We start from the raw sequence: 21,460 nt of genomic DNA on the forward strand, positions 1-21,460 counted from the left end.
TGGGAGGACTGAATGAGACACTCCATGTAAAGCTCACAGCTCAGTCCCAGACATACTGGGAATACTCACTGAAGAATTCTAGCATAGGGGCATGCATAGAGCATGTGACTCTTGGTCTTGGGGTTGTGGGTTCAAGCCCCATGTTGGATGAAGAGATTACTTAAAAATTAAAAAAAATTTAAAAAAATTCTTGGGGCACCTGGGTGGCTTAGTCAGTTAAGCATCCGACTCTTGATTTTGGCTCAGGTCCTGATCTCACGGTTAGGAGATGGAGCCCCAGTGTGGGGCTCTGTGCTGGGCATGGGAGCCTGCTTGGGATTCTTTCTCCCTGTGCCCATGAGCAAGTGTGCGGTCTTTCTATTAAAAAAAAGGAAGGAAGGAAGGAAGGAAGGAAGGAAGGAAGGAAGGAAGGAAGGAAGGAAGGAAGGAAGGAAGGAAGGAAGGAAAAGAAAGAAAGAAAGAAAGAAAGAAAGAAAGAAAGAAAGAAAGAAAGAAAGAAAGAAAGGGATAGAGAGGGAGGGAGGGAGGGGCTCTGTGCTGGGCATGGGAGCCTACTTGGGATTCTTTCTCCCTGTGCCCATGCGCATGTGTGCAGTCTTTCTATAAAAGAAAGAAAGAAAGAGAGAGAGAGAGAGAGAGAGAGAGAGAGAGAGAGAGAAAGAAAGAAAGAAAGAAAGAAAGAAAGAAAGAAAGAAAGGGAGGGAGAAAGGAAGAAAGGAAGAAAAGAAAAAGAATTATAGCATAAATTCATGAATAAGCTACATTAAAAAAAGAAAAAAAAAAAAAAAAAAGGAAAGCCAACGAACAAAGAAGGCTGACTGGAAGGAAATGCACCAAGATGTTTAAAGCATTTCCGCGGAATAGTACAATTAAGGGGTACACCATCCACAAAGGGTATTATTGTTTTCATTTCCATGCCTTTCACATTTTAAAAATGTACATCCAGGTAAATTACCGGATATTAAGGGGAAAAAAACCTAAAAAGCCGAGAAGCAATGAGTAGCTCTATGAAGGATGACAGACAACTTATTTCTTTGGCTTTTCTATATGTTCCATCCAAAGTAAATATGCATTACTTTCATGGTGAACAAAGTGAGAAATGTTATTAAAAAGCAAAAACTAGGGGCTAGGCTCACCGATTATATTCTAGAAATGTGATTTCTGCTGGCCCCCGCCAGGGTCTAGGCCTTATGCACCATCTCTGAGCCCGAGGCCTTCGGTCTCCCACAGAGACACAGGAGAGTTCTGCTCACTGATGGAAATGGGGCACAGTGGTCACCCCTGAGACCCTCAGGGGAGAGCCAGGTGACCCAGCCCCATGGAGAGCTCCCAGTGAGGGTGGAGATGGCGGGGAGGGGACTGCGGTAGTGGCAGTAGCAACAGTTCTTGCCGTCTGCGGAGCGACAGCGTTTATTCACGCCTCTTCTGTCAGCAGGGCTAACTTTCCTCCAGGAATCCACTTCCCGAGGGCACGTGGCCCTGACCCTTCAGACCCCTAGACTCTCCGGCTCGCTGCTAAAGGGCTGAGCCCGTGACCCAGCGCGGACCAACAGGAGTGTTTGGTCTTCCCGGCCCTGTGACTGGTTTTGGCATAACACGTGACCAAAGCCAGGCCATTCAGGGCCTTCCCTGGGATTTTCCAGCTACGGCTCTGGGGGAAGAAGCACTCCTTCTATACGGGCAAGCGCTACGACTATGCTGGCAGAAAGAGGCCTAGCTGCTTTGACGGTGCCCTTGATGGCCTGCCCTGTGGAGTGGGCCTGGCTGAGAACTATACCCTAACAGCATCATCTGAGTGCATCCAGACCATCCTGGACTTCTATCGTTTAGGCTGACAAAAGCCTTTAAGCCCGTCGGTACTGGAACTTGCCATGGAAAAGTTCTAACCAGTAGTAGGAGAATATAACAGCTTGTACTCATAAGCACTTACTATGTGCCCTGGTACCACGGAATTCATCTACTCCCCCCCCACCTTCATCCATCTCATCAACAGACAGCTCCTGGATGCCAACTGTGTGCCAGGGACTCTCTTCTGCGCTAAGAATACAACAGCAAACAAAATATGCCGTCTTTTTCTTTAGGGAGCTTGCATTTTAACAGGAAACGCAGAGTAAAAAACAAATTAGAAAAATCACTAAAATGTGTAATTGAAATTGGTGAGTAAACGCTAAAAAGGAAAGAGCATGCTGAAGTAAAGTGGCAGATATAGGAGGCATCTAATTTTAGACAGGGTGGCCTCTCTGAAGAGTGGACTTCTGAAGTTGCTAGCCCTAAAAGTATAGAAATTTCCAGGCAGAGGAAACAGAACATACAAAGGTCCTGGCCATGACAGGAAACCGGACGTGTTCTAACACAAGGTGAAGAGTGAGGAGGGGCGGGAGAAGGAGTGTGGAAGGAGGAGGCAGATGCCAAATATTTCAGAGCCTTGAAGGTAATGGTGAAGGGGCTTGGGTTCTATGCTGAGCGCAAGCCATTAAATGAAGGGCTGTATTCAGAAAAGAAAGATGATCAGAAAAGAAAGATATTTAAGAAAAAATCACTCTTGGCTTATGAAAAATGAAATGAAGGAGAGGGCAAGAGTAGATACAGAGAGTGATGTAGGTGCTACTGCACAAGTCCATGCAGTAGCTCAGTAGGCGGGGGTGGGGGGGTGGCGGGCAGAGGCAACAGTAATGAAAAAGAGACATGGGTGGATTTGGGATATTCATTTGGAAATGGAGCCAGCCAATCAAATGTGGAGATTAAGGAAGTAGAAGGAATCACAAGTGACTGAGTATCTAGCTAGAGAACTGACAGATAAGGAACCGGAGAGGCTGAGAGGTAAGGGACTTGTCCATTAGCAAGGGGCAAAGTGAAGTTTCTGTCCGCCTCCCCACACCAGGTTCTGAGCTATTTCCAATCTTACTACCTGCCCAAAAACATACAGATGAGAATAGAGCCACCAAAACATGTATGTTGATTTTTTTTTTTTTAAAGAAATTTAGTAAGAGATGGGATTTTTGTTTACAATAATTAAAACAGTGTGGTGTTGACACAAGAATTTCCCAATGATATCTGGCTGGTGAGGTCTGCTCTAGAGCAATCTTGCCTTTGAGGCCAGTCCCCAGAGGAGGAGAGACGGAACACAATCTGACAGCCCAGTAGCTGAGTGGCCCCAGAGGCAAAGTCATCTCAGAGCGGGGCTACAGGCACACAGCCTTGCCGAGGCCAGCCCCTCACCAAAGAACAGAGGCAGCTCAGGAACTGGGACCTCAGCGGGCCCTCGGCAGCCTCGAGTCACCTCCCCCGAGAGACCCCTACAATTCAACCCTCACTAGCCCCCACGAGAAAGCTCCTGAGATGCCTCGGCCCAACAGACCACAACTCTTTGGATGATCTGATCGGAATTCATTCATTCAACAAGGACACCTTCGGCATGCCAGGTAGCAGGGACGGAACAGTGGACAAAAGAGCCAGATTTCTGCCCACGTGGCATTTGCAGTCTAATTGCGATCCAAAGGATCAAGGAGATGGGCTCCCCATTCAAAGATGTGAACCAGTACGGGGCTACCAGAACAGTCCTGCTCTAATCTTTTCAGATTTCTAGAAACCAGGGGCAACTTCACACTTGAAGCTTACAAGAGGGCACCGTGGCTCAGAATCAGAAAATAAATCACGTCATCAATTGGAGAGACGGATGTATGCAAGTTCAGTGAGGACGGGAACTCAAGCGCAGCACCTACTACAGGCCCTGGAACACAGCAGGAGCTAAATGCACACCAAACGAGTGCATGGCTGGGTGGAGACAAAAAAAAAAAAACACAAGGCCGCCCTGCCCTCAGCTCTGTATCATGCCCCATCTCAGCCTTTCTGCCCTTGGGGCCCATCAGTCTGCTTCCATGGTGGTTATCTGCAGACTGTTTATCTATAACAGACTGGTTATCTATAGACCACCCTATACGCCCCCAGGGAAGACTGTATTTTGTTCATCAATTAGTCTCCGGCAGTAATTAATATGGGTAAGTGATCAAAGAATGTAGAATGAATGGATATTAAGGAAAGAGGGAAGGAGGGGAGGAAGAAAAGGAGGAGGGATAGAGGGAGGGAGGAAGAGGGAGAAGGAGAGAAAGAGAAAGAGATCAATTCAATTATACAAACTACATACAGTAACCCCAGGCTGGGCTATTCTAGATAAGAAACTGAGTCAAGGAGGGAAGACCTGTGTGACACCACCAGGTCACTCAACTTCTCTGAATCTCAGTTTGCTCAGCTATGAGAGGGGGATCGAGGTGCCTCCCCCTCCCCCCCACCCCAGGTGTAAGGATTACACAGGACGGTACAGACACAAAATGCTGCCTCCCTTCACATCTCAACTCTAGCTCTTGGCTAGGTGACACCGGCACGCCAGCCCACCACCCGGGGCCTCCGTCTCCCCATCCCACTGGGCGGTACTGAGACCTCAAATCCTCCGGAGCAAGACCGCCGGGGGCCGCCGGGGCCCACACGCTGGTGCAGATCCCTCCACGCGGCCTGATGAGGGTGTGTGCTGCCTTCAGAGGCGGCTCCCAGCTGCCAAAGAGCAAGGCTGTTGGAACAGTGGGGCCTCTGGCTCCCCCAGGGAGAGGGTGGGGATGACGGGAAGAGGGAACAGGAGGAGAGGCCGGGCAGAAGGGCAGGAGGACTCACAAGGATTAAAGCTGAACCCAGGAGCCAAATACCAGCTCACTTTTCTGGTTTAATCTTCCACAGCCTCCTGCTTCTTACAGCCCACCCGCCCAAGCCCACACGGAGCTATGGCCAACTCCCCGCCAGTGGGAAACCAAGATGGCGGCAGGAGGCAGGTAGCCTTCTTCCCCATCCCCAAGAGAAGGCCTGACCGGACTTAATTTTTTTTTTCAGTTTATTTATTCTGAGACAGACAGCACAAGTTGGGGGAGGGACAGAGAGAGACACACACACACACACACACACACACACACACACACACACACACAATCTTAAGCAAGCTCTGTATTGACAATGCAGCCTAACACAAGGCTCAAAACCACGGACCATGAGGTCATGACCTGAGCCGAAATCAAGCCTCAGGCGCTTAACCAACCGACCGAGCCACGCAGGCGTCCCGAGAAGGCCTGACTTAAACACGGGAACGGGAGGGTAGTAAAGAGAAATTTGCCCAGTGGGGGCCAGAACAAAAACCCCTTACCGAACTCGCCTCCATCTTCGCTTCAGAAAGCGCCACCAGCAAGGGCTCACTCCGGGGACCCTGTGGCCCGGGACTCCGGGCCTGCGGTCTTGGCCTCTGCAGCACCCACCGCTCACGGCTGGGACTGATCCCAGCCAGCGCTCGCCACTTCCTTTAACAACTTCCAACGGGGAAATTGCTACAGAAAAAAAATGGCTCCACGCCAGCAGGCTCTGAAATCATTTCCCCCCAGCTGCAACCAGAACATGGAGCTGAGATTTTTAACCTGTGGAAGGTTTGGGGGTGAGGGTGGAAATAGAGTGTGGGACTGCAGGTGGCTGGGGAGGAGGAGGGGCCCCCGCCTCTGAACCCACCCACATGCTGGTCCCCAGGGCCCTGCCTCCACACGGCGCCCCGAATTCCCACACCAGCACGGACTCACCTTTCACTGTCCTCAGGGTGAACCCAGCCTTCTCACTGGCAGGGGTTTTAATTTCCCTAAAACAATTCTAATGTCCTCTCTCATCCTCTCTCTCCCTCTCTCTCTCTCACACACACACTGCAATGATCTCTAGATAAGACCCCAACCCCTACTTGCCACCTGCCAAGACCTCCATGAGCCAACCATTTCCTCACGAGTCTCCTCCCAGGCTAAGCTCTTTGCAAACACTTCCTGCGAGTCTGCACCAGCTCTCTCAGACCTCAGGGTCTCTGCAGGTACTGTTCCCTCCATCTTGCCCTTCCAGCCAGCCTAGGTCCCGGCTCTCAGGGAAGCCCTCACTGGTGCTGGTCCTTCTCCGAGTTTGCCCGCTTGCCCCCACAGACCCCAGGCTGCCTTCTGTCAGGACTCTAGGTGCCCGCTCTCGGCAAGTGTCACGCACCCTGTGAGCTCCTGGGGCCAAAGGGAGTGTCTCCAGCATCTCAGCTGTGAGCACAAGGTCCCGCCAGAGACGGCTGCAGACCCGCAGGCCCAGTACAGCAAGGGCCATTCGGCTCCTTACATTATTAAAAGTCATCACGATAAAATAAAATTTTAATTTTGGTTTCTTAGTCACCCTAACCATATTTCGAGTGGTCCATGGCCACGTGTAGTTGGCGGCTACCACGGTGGACAGGGCAGCACAGAATGCTCCTATCAACACAGAAAGTTCTATTGGGACAGTGTCGCTCTAAATGAAGCTCTGATGGTTTGGGTTAGCATTCCAAAGTGTCTCCCGAGCTGTCCATCCCCGACATCCGTGGTGCAAGAGTTAGAATCAAAGGCCATGCATGTCAGAAGCACCCACAGCAGGCTCTGGCGCTCGGATTCGGGAAGGGAAGGAGGAGAGCCGAACCCCTCCATCTACCCCAGAAACCGGGAAGTGCAGCCACCACCGAGGCCACTGCCACATCCATCCCCTCTCTTCGTCCACTATTTCCTGGGAGGGTCAAGATACGCAGAGAACTCAGAAGCCAAAGGGACAAGTGCCACCAGCCAAAGGCCACGCCCAGAGGCCTCGGGGAACAGCTCTGCGAGCACCGAAAGTTCAGCAAAGGAAACAGCCAGCCTTCATGGTTTAGATCTCTTCTCCAAAAAAACCCAACAAAACATAAAAAGGACACAGAGAGAGGAGGATCGTGTTATAAAGTCTTCGTCTCCAGCCTCCATCCTGTGAAGAAGACTTTCGTGCATTCCTCAGTCACTCCCTCTCCCAGCAAATACTTGCCAAGGGTTTCCACAGGCTTGTGAGTGGGCACATGGGCCCTTCTGGGCACAAGCTGATGCCTTCTGTGTGTGCCTCTCTGTGCGTAGATGGGCACCCCTCAGTTGTTGCTAAGATAGCTTGAAGATATCTTATCTCTTAACTAGTCTAGTGTTAGAGAGGAATGAGATGATTTGTACGACTCACACAGAGATGAGATTAAGACTAAAAAAAATACTGTAGGAGCCCATTTTAGCAACCGTAAAAAATAAAAAGGAAATAAATTTGTATGTAAATGGGAACAATGTGCTACCCTGGACTGGATCCTAGAACTGGAAGGAGACACTAGTGGAAAGACGGGTGAAAAATCCAAAGAGAGTCTGGCACTCAGTTAGCAGTAACGTACCAACGTCGTTTTCTTGGTTTCGACAAATGTACCGTGGTAACGTGGGATGTTAATGATGGGGCAGACTGGGTGACGGCCACAGACAGAAACTCTGTGCAACCTCTACAAATCTAGAACTATTCCCAAATAAAACGTTTATTTAAGAAAATAAGCTGGCACAAACGCAGACCCTCGGATCAATGGAACAGAATAGAGAACCCAGAAATGGACCCACAAACGTATGGCCAGCTACTCTTTGCGAAAGCAGGAAAGAATATCCAGTGGAATAAAGACGGTCTCTTCAGCAAGCGGAGACAGCCTCCTTCCCACTCAGCAGGGTCTGGGGTTGCTAATGGAAACGGCCCTTCTTTCCACCCTTCAGAAAACTCTGGCCTGGGCCTAAGAACCAATCGGAGATGTGAAGGGAAGAAACAGAACAATCGAGGAAAGGGGTTTGGAGAGCTTGGGGAAGACGTACTGAAACCCAGCCAATGGTTCCTTGGGATTCTTAAAACCCATGTGGAGAGCTGCCGGCCAGGCACTCTGGGGCAGCCTGGCCCACCCTCCTCTTGCTCCCCATGCGCTCAGGCCCCACTTCCTCCACCCTCCTGGTGAGGATGCCCAGGAGTGGCCTTTGGGACCAGCAGCGGCGGGGGGGGGGGGGGAAGGCTGACACTGGGGGCGGGCCCAGCTTCAGTCCCCTGCGCTGCCCTTCTTGGGCCTTGAGCTGACGCCCACTGCCTCTTGATTCAGAAAACCACCTCCAGGGGCCCCTGGGTGGCACAGGCGGTAAGCGGCCGGCTCTTGATTTCAGCTCAGGTCATGATGTCATGGTTCTGGGAGATCAAGCCCCGCATCGGGCTCCATGCTAGCAACACGGAGTCTACTTGGGATGCTCTCTCTCCCTCTTTCCCCGCCCCTCCCCCGCTAGCTCTCTTGCTCTTTTTCTCTCTCAAAAACAAATAAATAAACATTAAAAAAGAAAAGAAAAGAAACCTGTCTCTCATGAGCCCCTGCTGCTAGCCTTCCATTCACTCCCCCCTTCTCTTCACTCCCCGTATGGCTATCTCGAGCTACCTGTGTGCAAACCTCCAGCCGTCTCTTTGGGTCTGGCTCTCACTCGGGAATAACAGCAGCTGAGGAGGAAAGGTGAGGAAACTGCCTGAATTTTCCCTTCTCCACCCCGGCGAACACCACAGTGCCTCTTAGCACTTGCCCTTCGCACCTGGTTCGGCGAGCAAGAGGCACATCACTCACGGCGCAGGCCCGTAACCAGACTAGAGGCCTCGCGGCGAAGGGCTGGTCCGGCTCTTGGAGGCACAGCCCCTTAGTGAGTGAAGGGTGCTGGTGTGGTCAGAAGGGCAGTGCCAAAGAGGGCCAAGGACGCCCTGGGGCACTGGCCTGTCCCGGCCTTCCTGAGGGCACCGACTTTCCAGGGCTCCTCCCAGAGGCTGACTCATGGGTAGTTGTGCAGAGCTGGGAAGGTGGATCTTTGGGGCTGTGAGATCCCAAAGTGGCTTCCCCTGCAGAGCATGAAAAGCCCGACCCTGGAGTAACCTGTGTCACCACCCACTCAGGACCAAACCCTCGACTCCCGGGACATCCACCACGTAATGATGAGATCCACCCTTCCTCCCTCTCGATTGTCACATCAGGCCCAACACTCAGTGGGGGTTGTCCTGGAGCTTGTATTCCAGTGGGAGACAGCAGACATCCTGTACAACAAATAAGTTAGGGCCACCCCAGAAAGCGGTCAGCGTCCTTGAGAAAAATCAGCCAAGATGCACTGGTATAGAATAAAGGGTAGGAGTGATCTTTCGCTCAGATTATCAGGGAAGACTGCTCAGGGGAGGTGGCAGTGGTCCTGATGCCACAGTGATGTCCACAGGATGAGGCAAGGAGAGAGAGCACTCCAGGGAGAGAAAGAGCGAGTGCAAAGGTCAGACCAGAGGGAGCAAAGAGGAGGGTGAGGGTGAGAGGAGGTCGGAGAGGCCGAAGCATGTGAGGAATCTGCCGTTTATTTGGCCAGAGAGGATGATGGCCTAGACCGCGCCACTGGTGGTGGGGATGGAGAGAGGAGGACGGGTCTGCAGATCTCGAAGCAGGGCGCACAGGGCTCGTTCAGGGCTTGCCCACGTGAGGGCGGCAAGGGAGGACTCAGGGATGTGGGTCCTGGGGCTTGAGTAACTGGGTGGATAAGGCCACCATTCTCTGAGCTGGGCAGCGTGGGAAGAAATATAATAAAATATAATAAATATATATATATATTTTTATATATATATAAATATAATAAAATATAATAAAATATAAAAAAATAAATAAACGTCTATGTAACTAGATGGGGGACAACGAGAGCTCAGCCCGAAACATGCTGGTTTCTGAGCCGCCTCATGATCTCCAAGTCACGGGAGAGGTCACTGGGCAGCCGGAGGCACTCTTGCTCTCTCACCCCGGCCCCTCCATCCCCAGGGAGCTCTCCGTTCCGTTCTGACTCTACCCCAGTTCTCCCCCAGGCCAGGTAGCATCCTGGTACCCAAACCACACCTGGCTCTTGGGCTCTCCCGCCTGCCTGAGCGATCCCTACATACAAAGGAGCCGGTTCTGAGGCGTCTGGGTGGCTCGGTCGGTTAAGCATCTAACTTCGGCTCGGCTCATGATCTCGAGGTCCGTGAGTTCGAGCCCCTCGTCGGGCTCTGTGCTGACCACTCAGAGCCTGGAGCCTGTTTCGGATTCTGTGTCTCCCTCTCTCTGACCCTCCCCCGTTCATGCTCTGTCTCGCTCTGTCCCAAAAATAAATAAACGTTAAAAAAAAAAAATTAAAAGAAAACAAATGAGCCGGCTCCCCGTTTACCACCAGTTCTGATGCATCGCTCACGACCCTGTGATTCAAACATCACCCAACTCGGTATCTGTCTGCCATGCCTCCGGGCTGGGCTGGAAGATGCTGTCCTGGCTGCCACCACAGGGTTCTCCGGGGGCCTACGCCCCTGCAGCCAGCCTCCATGGTACTGGCTTCTGCCCCGGGCACACCTGGCTCCTCTCTCAGACAGACAGACACGGGTGCAACAGGGCGTCCGGTGCACTTCAGAACTGTGCAGATCCGAGGAAAATGCCTTGAGGAGCTAAGCCATCTGCCAGAGGTGGCCCAGACCCTAGAAAGGCAGTCAGAAGGCACAGGTTGGAACCAGTAGGCCCGGGTCTGAACCTCAGGAGTGTCCCTGTTACCAGCTCTGGATCGTCACAGGGCCCCTCAGCCTCCCTGAACCGTGGTCCTTGTCTGTGAAGTAGGGGTGACACTGGGGAGACGCTGGGCAAGTCACTGCCTCTGTGGGGGGCCTGGCACCCGCCACCACAAGCTACAGACACGGGTGTGAGGAGAAGCCGCTTTCTACCTCCGAGACTGGGGAAGGGGAGGGGTAGAGGTTTGGGGCGGGCTGGGGGACGGGGGCGACTATTCAACTCTTCCTCGTTCCCAAGTCCAGGATTTTAAACACGTCGCCACAGACAGACATTACATGTTCAGATCTCCTTCCTACGTGGCAGGAAGCCGTTACACAGGTGGGTGGGCACAGAGACGTCGCTCATTACACACATGTGCGTGTGCAGGCGTTAATAACACTACTCACAGATGAGCTTCCCTAACCTTCACACAGCCAGCTCCTTCCCGCCAGCTTCGTAACCGCTGGTGGGTGCCGCAAATAGGAGAGTCGCCGGGGCCAGACCAAGCCAAGAGCGTGTGACGTGCTGAGAGCACCCCGTGGGCCCCCCATTCACCCTCACCCCTCCCTTTCCCCTGCCATGGCAGGAAACTTTTATGTTCATATCACTGCCTATCCAGGCATCTCCCCTAGGGAAAGTTCCTAAGTCTACAAATAGGTGCATAAATCCTATTAACCACTAAATTATATGGAACAGCCGATGACTAGAATGAACCACTGCCTGATAAATTGCATCACATACACTCAAACATTATGCAGCTATGTTAAAAAGGGAGGGGGGTTACTAAGTACGAACCTATGAAGAAAACAGGCTGGTTAGCATATCAAATGAGAAGAGCAAAACAGAGAACCGTTTATGCAGTATAATTTAAACCAGAGCTGCCCAACAGAAATATAATGCAAGCCACATACTTAAATTTTAATTTTTGAATTGCCACATTTAAAAAAGTGAACATATATGAAATTCATTTCTAAAAAATAGTTTTTTTTTTTTTTAATGTTATTTACTTTTGAGAGAGACAGAGACAGAATGCAAGCAGGTTGGGGCAGAGAGAGAGGGAGACACAGAATCCAAAGCAGACTCCAGGCTCTGAGCTATCAGCACAGAGCCCGACGCGGGGCTGGACCTCACGTGAGATAATGACCTGAGCGGAAGTCGGACGCTTAACCAACTGAGCCACCCAGGCGCCCCTCATTTTTTTTTTTTTTTTAAAGTAGACTTCACACCAGGTGCTGAGCCTAATGCGGGGCTTGAACTCATGAACCTGAGGTAAGACTCCAACGCTTAATGGACCAAGCCACCCAGGTGCCCCTGAAGTTCATTTTATTTATTTTTGAAAAAAATTTTTTTACACTTATTTATTTTTTGAGAGACATAGAGAGACAGAGCACAAGTTGGGGAGGGGCAGAGAGAGAAGGAGACCCAGAATCTGAAGCAGGCTCCAGGCTCCGAGCTGTCAGCACAGAGCCTAAAGCAGGGCTCAAACTCACAAACCGTGAGATCATGACCTGAGCCGAAGTCGGACGCTTAACCGACTGAGCCACCCAGGTGCCCGTGAAGTTCATTTTAATTAACATTTTATTTAGCTTAATAGATCCGAAATAGTGTCATCTCAATATATACTAAATATGAAAAGTTATTGATATTTTACTTTTTTTCTACAAGTCTTCAGAATTCAGCACACCTTTGGATTTCTATCTTTAAAATTACAGCACACCTCAATATGGATTTGCCATGTTCCAAATAGATAATGGCCACATTGGCTAGTAACTACCTTACTAGAGAGCACAGGTCTAACCCATTAGAAATTAAAAAAAAAATTGGGGGGGGGGCACCTGGGTGGCTCAGTCAGTTAAGCCTCTGGCTTTGGCTCAGGTCATGATCTCACAGTTTGTGGGTTCGAGCCCCACATCGGGCTCTGTGCGGACAGCTCAGAGTCTGGAGCCTGCTTCGGATTCTGTGTCTCCCTCTCTCTGCTCCTCCCCTGCTCATGCTCTGTCTCTCTCTTTCTCAAAAATAAATAAACATTAAAAAAATTAAAAAAAAATTTTTTTTAACGTTTATTCATTTTTGAGAGACAGAGAGTGAACAGGGGAGGGGCAGAAAAGAGGGAGGCACAGAATCCGAAGCAGGCTCCAGGATCTGAGCTGTCCACACAGAGCCCAACGCGAGGCTCAAACCCACAAACCGTGAGATTATGACCTGAGCTGAAGTCGGATGTTCAACCAACTGAGCCACTCAGGTACCCCTAACCCATTAGAAATTTTAAAAAAGACTTAGGTATTGGGGGGAAAATCTAGAAGGAAGTATCAAAATCTTCATGATTACAGATTTTTGCTGAGTAGTGGAAATAGGTATGTGATTTTTTCCTCCTCTGTTTTCCAAAGTGTCTATATATAATCAATTCATTTGCTTTTTTAAAATTTTTTTTTTCAACGTTTTTTATTTATTTTTGGGACAGAGAGAGACAGAGCATGAACGGGGGAGGGGCAGAGAGAGAGGGAGACACAGAATCGGAAACAGGCTCCAGGCTCTGAGCCATCAGCCCAGAGCCCGACGCGGGGCTCGAACTCACGGACCGCGAGATCGTGACCTGGCTGAAGTTGGACGCTTAACCGACTGCACCACCCAGGCGCCCCTCATTTTGCTTTTAAAACAATAGCAAAAGTTGGGCACCTGGGTGTCTCGGTCGAGCATCCAACTTGGGCTCAAGTAATGATCTCGCAGTTCATGAGTTTGAGCCCCCCATTGGGCTCTCTGTTGTCAGCATGGAGCCTGCTTTGGATCCTCTCTCCCCCTCTCTGCCTCTCTCTCTCTCAAAAAGTAAATAAACATTCAAAAAAAATTGGGGCGCCTGGGTGGCTCAGTCAGTTAAGCGGCCGACTTCGGCTCAGGTCATGATCTCGCGGTCCGTGAGTTCGAGCCCCGCGTCGGGCTCTGTGCTGCCAGCTCAGAGCCTGGAGCCTGTTTCAGATTCTGTGTCTCCCTCTCTCTCTGACCCTCCCCCATTCATGCTCTGTCTCTCTCTGTTTCAAAAATAAATAAACGTTAAAAAAAAAAAAAAAAGGATTAAAAAAAAAAAATAGCCAAAGTCAACTTTTTAATTTTAGAATCAAAGGGATTTAAAAGACCTGACTGGGTGAATTGCACCTGCCACACACTGATTTATTGATCCCCCAGAAGAGCTGTCCTGTACCCCTACGACCTGGCATAGGGTATACTCTTCATGCTCACCTGCTAATTAGTTGGTTGGTGGGTGGGTGGGTGGGGAGGTTGGAGGGAAGGGAAGAGGGCAGCGAGGAGGGAAAACAGTACCGTACAGCAGATATAAGAGAACACTAAACTCAGACCCTTGTTTCCAAACTCCAAAGCTATCACTTACTGGCTGCATGACTTAAAGCGAGTTACGTAACCATCCTGTGCTTTAATTTCCTCAAATATAAAAAGGCAGCAACGACAGTAATTCCTTCACGGGGTTTTGCGAGAATTAAGGGAGATTATCCAGACAAAGTATTTAACACGGTGCCTGTCACACAGCCAATGTTTCCAGACGTGTTGGCTGTTGTCCTTATGGTGAATCAAGGAACGATCCCTGGGGTCAGGCTGTGTAGCTCATACGGCAGTGGCACCCAGGACACGTGCCAGAGCCACATTTACCCTGGGTCCCTCCCGCTCCTGCTGTCCTCCCAAGTCCCCTTTGTGAGAGGACAGAGCATGGCTTTTCAGTCACAGTCACGGCGGAGCCAGTCCCCGGGTTTGTGTGGGGTCCCTTCGCTTGACAATCCCTCCCCTCACCCCCTGACCCGAGTTCCCGCGACCTGCTTACCTGCACCACCTCCGGCCTCACATTGAAGGTACACAGCCAGTCACTGAAGCGAGGGTAGCTGTTGAGTTCTGAGGTCCTCTCGCCAGGAGCCACACTCAGCTTGCATTGCTGCTGCTTGCAAATGTACCGAACCAGCTTCGCCTGTGGGGAGCCCAGGAAAGAAAAAGCCGGTTCATTTGGGGCTCATGCACGACGTGGCGGCCCTGTACACGGGAGCTCTGGCCAACACAGCAGTCGGCGGGGTTCCCCAGCAGTGAAGGAGGACACGGGAAGGAGGAGGAGAGGAGAAGGGTCTGAGAAGGCCAGTGGGAAACCGGGACGACCACCCATCGGCCTCTCCTCACCCCAAAGCTGGCTGACACTGCCTCACCCTCGGGACTACGCTCCTCAGAGAGCGATGGGCAACACTGTTCAGAACAGAGAACGGGGTTAAAACAGAAGAAGGGCTTCCTGCCTGGGGTGGGGTGCGGGACTGGTTGGTAACTGAGGATAGAGAAGATATGGGGGTTTGGAGAGAACGAGGAACCTTCCACTTAGGATGCTTCCAGCCTAGACTCGCACTGCGCGAGTTGAGATCCGGGGACTCGGGCGCACTTCAGCCCGATGACCTTGGACAAGTTACTGAACCCCACCCCCAGAAAAAGCCTCCGTTTCCTCCTCCAGGAAACGGGATAATAACAGAACCTCCCTCTCGGGGAGGCTGAGAAGAAACGAGGCGCTCGGTGCGTGACACGCAAGCACACCCAGGGCAGGCCATGCCTTTGGGGATGTGGCCTTACTGGCAAAGGTCCTTGACTCGGGTTCGCCAATGGGCAGAACGTGTGCAAATTTCAGATGCGTTTTCCAGGGGAAGAGGGTCCGCGGTTTTCAAAAGCCTCTCAAAAGGCTAAAACTTCAATGAAGTAAGCTTAAATAAGGACGGCCTGTCTGAGGTCGGCCTGGAGCTCTGACAAACGCTGGGCTCCAACAGGCTAGGCCGCACGGTCCTGAGGAATGTAGAGGGGGGCGGGATGGGGGCGGGGAGCAGGTCACGGCCTGGGGCTGATTAAAAAAAGAAGGGCTAGCTGACTGGAACAGATGGAAATGACCTCACGGCCCCCAAGAAGAGGGACCAGGGAGCTGCCCGGTTCAGCTGAGATCCAGCGACCCAGGGACCCCATGAGGGCTGCCGTCAGGCTGACGAGACTCCAGCCGCCTCCTCTTGGTGACTTTCAAGCTTCCTGGAAGGCATGCATCACCTTCAAAGTCCTGTGCAGGTGCCTTGCCATTTGGGGCCACCTTCCAGTTCTACCTCTCTTCGAGGGTTTATGTTGTTCACATTCCTTTCTTCCTCCTCTGTAAGTACCTCAGTGTATTTCTCTAAAGGGTACGCACTGTTTTTGTCAACACGGTCACTATACTAAGAAGTAATACTAATTAATGACAACATTTCAAATATCTAGAAAGGATCCTAAATTCCAAACAGGAGCTCTTGACCATTTTGGGACCATGGGCAGCTCTGGCCTTCTAGGGAGGTAGCCCTGGTCCCTTTCTAAGAATACAGCTTCAGACAAAGCACTTGGGATTATAAAGGAGATCAGTTAGATCTAAAGACATTTCTCAAAATATTATTTAGAATGGTGGTAGAGTACTAAAAGCCCTTCTTCATTAAAGCATCAAATGAAAGCTGCCAGTGGCTCTCACAACTATGATAGCTTTGAAGCTGCGACGTGTCAACTACTTTTTTAGATATGGCCACAACTGTAACGTGATATGCACACAGCTGTGCTTTTTGCTGGTGACAGAGTCGCACATGTTTGCTAAGATGATTGGGCCTTGTTGCCTACATCCAAACTGAGTAACATATTAAATTTCAGTTAAGGTTAATGAAAATAAAGGCTCCATGTATTCCCCCTCCAAATTCGCGGACTCCCTGAATTCTATGCACAGACCCCAGGGTAAAGAATCCTTGTGGTCAGAGGGATGTGGGGCGTGAAATGAGACCCATAATGACAAGAAAACCATTGCTTCTCCGTCAGCCTCTCTGAAATGTGCCCCCAGCAACTTGTTTGGCCCCAGGCTCACAATCTGCTAGACTCAAGGGCACTGCCCGCCCCCGTGAGGCCCTGAGCACCATGAAGTCCTCCTGTCTTCACAGGGCTCCGCGGACACCAGGCACAAGTGCTCGGGAGGGAACACTGAGGCAGGACAAAAACAATGCCACTCGATTTACAGTTTCGATGTTGAGTGAAACCTACAGAGAGGCAAACCCCTGGCCCCTCTGTGCCACGTGCCCCTCAGGTACCCAAAGCAGACACTGTTAATCGAACATTCTCTGCAGAGGCCGGCAACCCCAACAAGAAGCACATTTGCTGTCCTATTATGGAGCCTAAGTCCCCTGGGGAACATCTTCAGAGCACAGCTAACAAGAAGGTGTGAGTGCCCCTTTCATCCTGCAGGGTTCAGTAGAGGCACCCATGTGCCCAGCCTCACCCCACAACGATCTATCCCTCCCAGCGTGACCAGAGGCCGATTCCAAAATCAGGGCCCTCTATGTTCCTTCCCAGGCTCATCTCCACTCCGCTCCCTGCCCCCCGACCCTGTCCCGCAGGCACACACTCACCTAGGAGGTATTCCTCAAATACTTCGTGTACTTTCCTACCCCTGGGCCTTTGCTCAAACTGCCTGCAGTGGCTAATTGCGCCTCCCTCCTCCAGCACCATGGGGCTGGGCAGACTTCCAGGCCTAGTTACAAATCCTGTCTCCCCGTCTACACCTCTTACAGCAGGCTGGGCAGACTTCCCAGGCCTAGTTACAATCCTGTCTCCCCGTCTGCACCTCTTACAGCAGCCCCTGATCACGGACGGCAGCTTCATGTTCGAGCTTTGGCCCCAGTTGCCCCCGACACAGGTGAGTTCCCAGGGCAGCAGACACAGCACAGGCTTCGGGGTTGAAATGAAATCTGGATTCAAATGCAGGTTTGCCGTTTTAACAGTTATGTGACCTTGGGGAAGTTTGTTCATTTTTCTGAGTTTTGGTTCTCTCATCTATACAGTAGGCATGACGTTATCTAGCCCACGGTCTGTTGGGGGGATTGAACGATAGTACGGAAACCCCCCAAGGCTACGTAAGTCCCCCTATTATTACATGTCAGGGCAGGGACTGTGTCCACCTCATTCATGACTGTCCCCACACACCTATTACTGCACCTGGCACATAACATGTGCTCAAACGGCCTGAAAAAGGAAGGTGGGAAGGAAACCCACAGGCCTCATCCCCACGTTAGGGCACTTCTTACAGCTGCTTCTTCCGTCCACCCAAGCTGCTCTCCAACCACAGCTTCGAAGAGCTGACCGAAGAGAGGGCCAGACATCAAGTTAACTGTACAGAGTCAAAACCATTCTTTTCCACATGAACCAAAACGGTCGGGCCACAGGCGCTCAGAGCAGCAGCAAGGAGGGCCATCCACCACTGGCATTGGGAACTGAGGACCAGACCCCTGGGAGCCAGTTAAGAACACGTCCACCCTACATACGACTTTGGCCATCCCAGGTCAACTTCAAGACTGGCCAACCTGGCCTCAGCAATGAGCCAGGGGCTTTCTCGACCTCAGCCCCCAACATATCCGGCCCCTTTCAGCCTCGAGGACCTCTGCCCAAAAGGCTCTTCCCCATGACCCCTGAGCCACAACTCAGCTTAGATACCCTGCCCAACCCCTACAGCCCTGTTCCTTAGCCCGCTGTCCGTCTCCCCCACCAGACCTCACATCCAAGTTCTAATTCTAACATTTTACTTGTCTGCTTCCTTTTTGAGGCTGTACACTCCATAAGGTCAGGTGCCTGGTCTGGGTCCTGGGTCCCCACCGGGAACCGGCATCGCTCCTGGGACGCACAGTTTGCTACCGTAAAACCTTTGCTGGATGAACGGACGAATGAACACGCAATCCATCTTGGAGCCCTGGCAGGCACACGTTTACCAGAGCGACAGTAAAAATACCAACCGCCTAAGTGTTAGCTCAGGAGCCTGAGAGTCTCGAAAACCGAGGCAAATTCCCAGAAGAGGAATGAGCAGCTTTTCTTAAAGGCTGCGAGAAGGGGCGCCTGGGTGGCGCAGTCGGTTAAGCGTCCGACTTCAGCCAGGTCACGATCTCGCGGTCCGGGAGTTCGAGCCCCGCGTCGGGCTCTGGGCTGATGGCTCGGAGCCTGGAGCCTGTTTCCGATTCTGTGTCTCCCTCTCTCTCTGCCCCTCCCCCGTTCATGCTCTGTCTCTCTCTGTCCCAAAAATAAATAAACGTTGAAAAAAAAAAAATTAAAAAAAAAAAAAAGGCTGCGAGAGATCCCCACTAGACAGCACAAAGCAGGGCCGTGGGTAGGACGGTGCAGAACTTGAAGTGACTCCTCACTGCACCCCATTAACAACCCATACGCCTGGCCAGCTGCGGGCAAGGAAAGGGGGAGGCACGCAGTGCGTCGTGACCTGTTTGCGGGCAGGTCTGGTGTCCTGGAGGCTTCTAGCCCCCCAGAGCTTGCAAAGAAACAGCATCTGTGGGGCTTGGCTTCTGCTGAAGTAGCAAAGCTAGCCTCATTCACAAAGGATGGAGCTCCCTGGCCTGCAGCAGCCTCCCTCCATCTGAGCAAAACAAGCCTGCTCTCACTTTTTGGAAGGCTGGTCACAGTCACAGAAGCACCCAAAGGGCTATTTTCCCAGACAAACCACAGCGGGGCCTGCCAGCCCGGCCCCGGGGGCCTACAAGGGTACCGTTCATAGGGAGTATCATTTTTTCTCAACCACAAAACCACGAGACATAAATTTTCCGGAATAGAAAAAGCACCTGGGGTTTCAGCAAAGGGACCGACAGCAGGAGGGAAAGAGTCATTGGCTCTCTGGCCACCAGGGAGGGCCCTGGGCTGGAACTGAAGTCTCAAACCCCACCCCCGATATTCTTTTGCTTCGCTGCATGTGTGCCCCACCCCTGTCCTGACACTCAGCCTGCCTTACAGAAAGTGCAGAAGACCTTCAAGGGAGCCACAAACAGCTGGCAGGGAGTACCAGACACGAGGCACACAGCAGGCACTAAATGTCCTAGGCCGAAAGATCTAGGCCCTGGTCCCGGCCCTCACATTCAGATCAAGGATCTTGGGGAAAGTCCCCCTTAGCTTGGCTCCAATCTCACCACCTATAAAAAGGGTCTCATGTCATGGAAGTTGGGGCCAGAGGAGTCACCGTATACAAAATGGCCTGGAATGAGGGGGAAAAGAAAGACAAAAATGACAGGTCTTCATCTTACTACATTACTCTTGGTTACTCCAACCATATCCAGGAGGCAGCACTCTGGCTCCAGACAGGTGGACCTGGCCCCTAACCCCCTTGCCACCACTCTCCCTCTGCGAGTGGATGCAGATTTAGCCGGTCAGACTCAGTTTCCCTGGCTGTAAAATGGGGTTGATCTACCTCAAAAGGCTGCTGTGAAGATTTACATGAGAAAACATGGATGTAAGATGTTCAGCAAAGTGCCTGGGATGACGAAAACGTGCACAGGGAACAGTGACCTCACCTAGCCAAGCCTTCAGGTGCTCTTACAGCCTCCCTGGGCAACAGGGCAGATGTGGGTGAGAACGTACCCCTTTCAGAGATGGGGTAAAGATGACCCTGAAGGCTGGCATTGGTCATCCTCAGGGCAATGCTGGTGGAACCCACAGATTAGGTCCATTTCTCTTTCTGTATACATTCTTTTTTTTTAATGTTTATTTTTGAGACAGAGGGCATAAGCTTGAGCACGGAAAGGGCAGAGAGAGAGGATCCGAAGCAGGCTCTGCTCTGACAGCAGAGGGCCTGACACGGGGCTCAAACTCACGAACCGTGAGATCACGCTCTGAACCGAAGTCAGACGCTCAACTGACTGAGCCACCCAAGCACCCTCAGGCATGAGGGCCAAGACCCGGCTTACACACTGTGAGCAGGAGCCCTCCTGCTCACATAGCCCCTGGCAACACCAGAGGGCACGGAGGGAGTGGAGTGGCATCCACTCCAGATCACCTCCTGCAGCTCTAGCAGGACTCCAAAGCAGGCCTCCCCGGTGGAGGGTGCCCTGGGCACGGCTCCTGGGGAGGGGAGGCTGATCACACATCCCTGAAGAGCACACACCTGTCGAGCTCCCAAAGCACGTGCCACCGAGAGAAAGAAGCTTCCACAGGGGCAGGAAGCAGCTCCCAGAATGGCAAGGGGCCCAGGAACCCGAGAGGCCGCTCGTGTCTGCTCTGCTCAAAGCCTGTCCAAACCTCCCTCCGTGTAGGTGTCCACGGTTCCCAAATCCACCCTTCAGAGAGCATCACAGCTGTCACGGGTGACCCACGGACCCAGTCATCTGGGACACGTGCTCCCCTGCGGCCACACTACCAACATCCATCGGAGGCGGCCGCGGTGGGGGGCAGCGGTCACGGCCGTGCCTCCAGAAGAGAGAGAGGGCGACACTGGCTGGAATGGTTGTCCCAGCAGTGACCTCCCAGAGGCTTCCCCAGGGCGGTGGGACAGGGCCAGCCATTGGGCCTGACTGGCGGGCGGTGCGGTGGTAATGACCCAGGAAACATTCCAGTGGGGATCACACGTGTGCCCACGCCTGCCGTGTACCACCGCCACCTGTTCCAGCTGGCCGGGGGCCACGCCTCCCATTGTCAACTGTTCCATCACCGGGAGAGGGAAGCACAGGCTTAGCAGTCACCCAGACCTAAAGTTCCACCTCCTGGTATGCCTCACTTACCAGAGGCGCGGCCATGGTTAGTTTACTTCATCTCAGTCTCCCTGCCTGTAAAGTGGAGAAAGTGACACACGCCCCCAGCACCGCTGAAAATTTACTGTGGGATTCACGGACGCAAAGCGCGGAGTCCGATGTCCAAAATACAGGAAGCATTCACTAAACAGGATGCTCTCGGTATTAGCCCTGCTCAGCCTGCAAGCATGGCCTTGAGGAAGAGTGTGAAGACTGTTGGCCAGTGCCACCTGGATTATACGTTATGCAGGCTTTTGCACCTTTGTGGAAAACACGCAAATCAACTGGCTTTGCAAAAAAAAGTCAGCCACATCCTAACACCGCAGGGCCCGGAATGGGGAGGTCCCCATTTGGTGACCCCCAAGTCTGTGATCCAGGCTATGCAAGTGGCCAGATGCCAAGACATCTGTAACCCTAACTCTGACTCAGACATTGGCTG

General features: G+C 52.0%; 1 protein-coding gene across 2 annotated transcripts in view; it reads right to left on the bottom strand.

Moving 5' to 3' along the window:
* KSR1 (kinase suppressor of ras 1) overlaps positions 1 to 21,460 on the bottom strand; it is a 163,911-nt gene that overhangs the window by 61,383 nt on the left and 81,068 nt on the right. For both annotated transcript variants that reach the window (XM_086686538.1, XM_086686539.1), the window contains exon 2: positions 14,277 to 14,417. In XM_086686538.1, the coding sequence (XP_086542664.1) occupies positions 14,277 to 14,417 (141 nt within the window). The remainder of the gene's footprint in view (positions 1 to 14,276; positions 14,418 to 21,460) is intronic.

Source organism: Puma concolor, chromosome E1, assembly GCF_028749965.1.
Source record: "Puma concolor isolate L17-30 chromosome E1, mPumCon1.1.hap2, whole genome shotgun sequence".
NCBI classification, from domain to species: domain Eukaryota; kingdom Metazoa; phylum Chordata; class Mammalia; order Carnivora; family Felidae; genus Puma; species Puma concolor.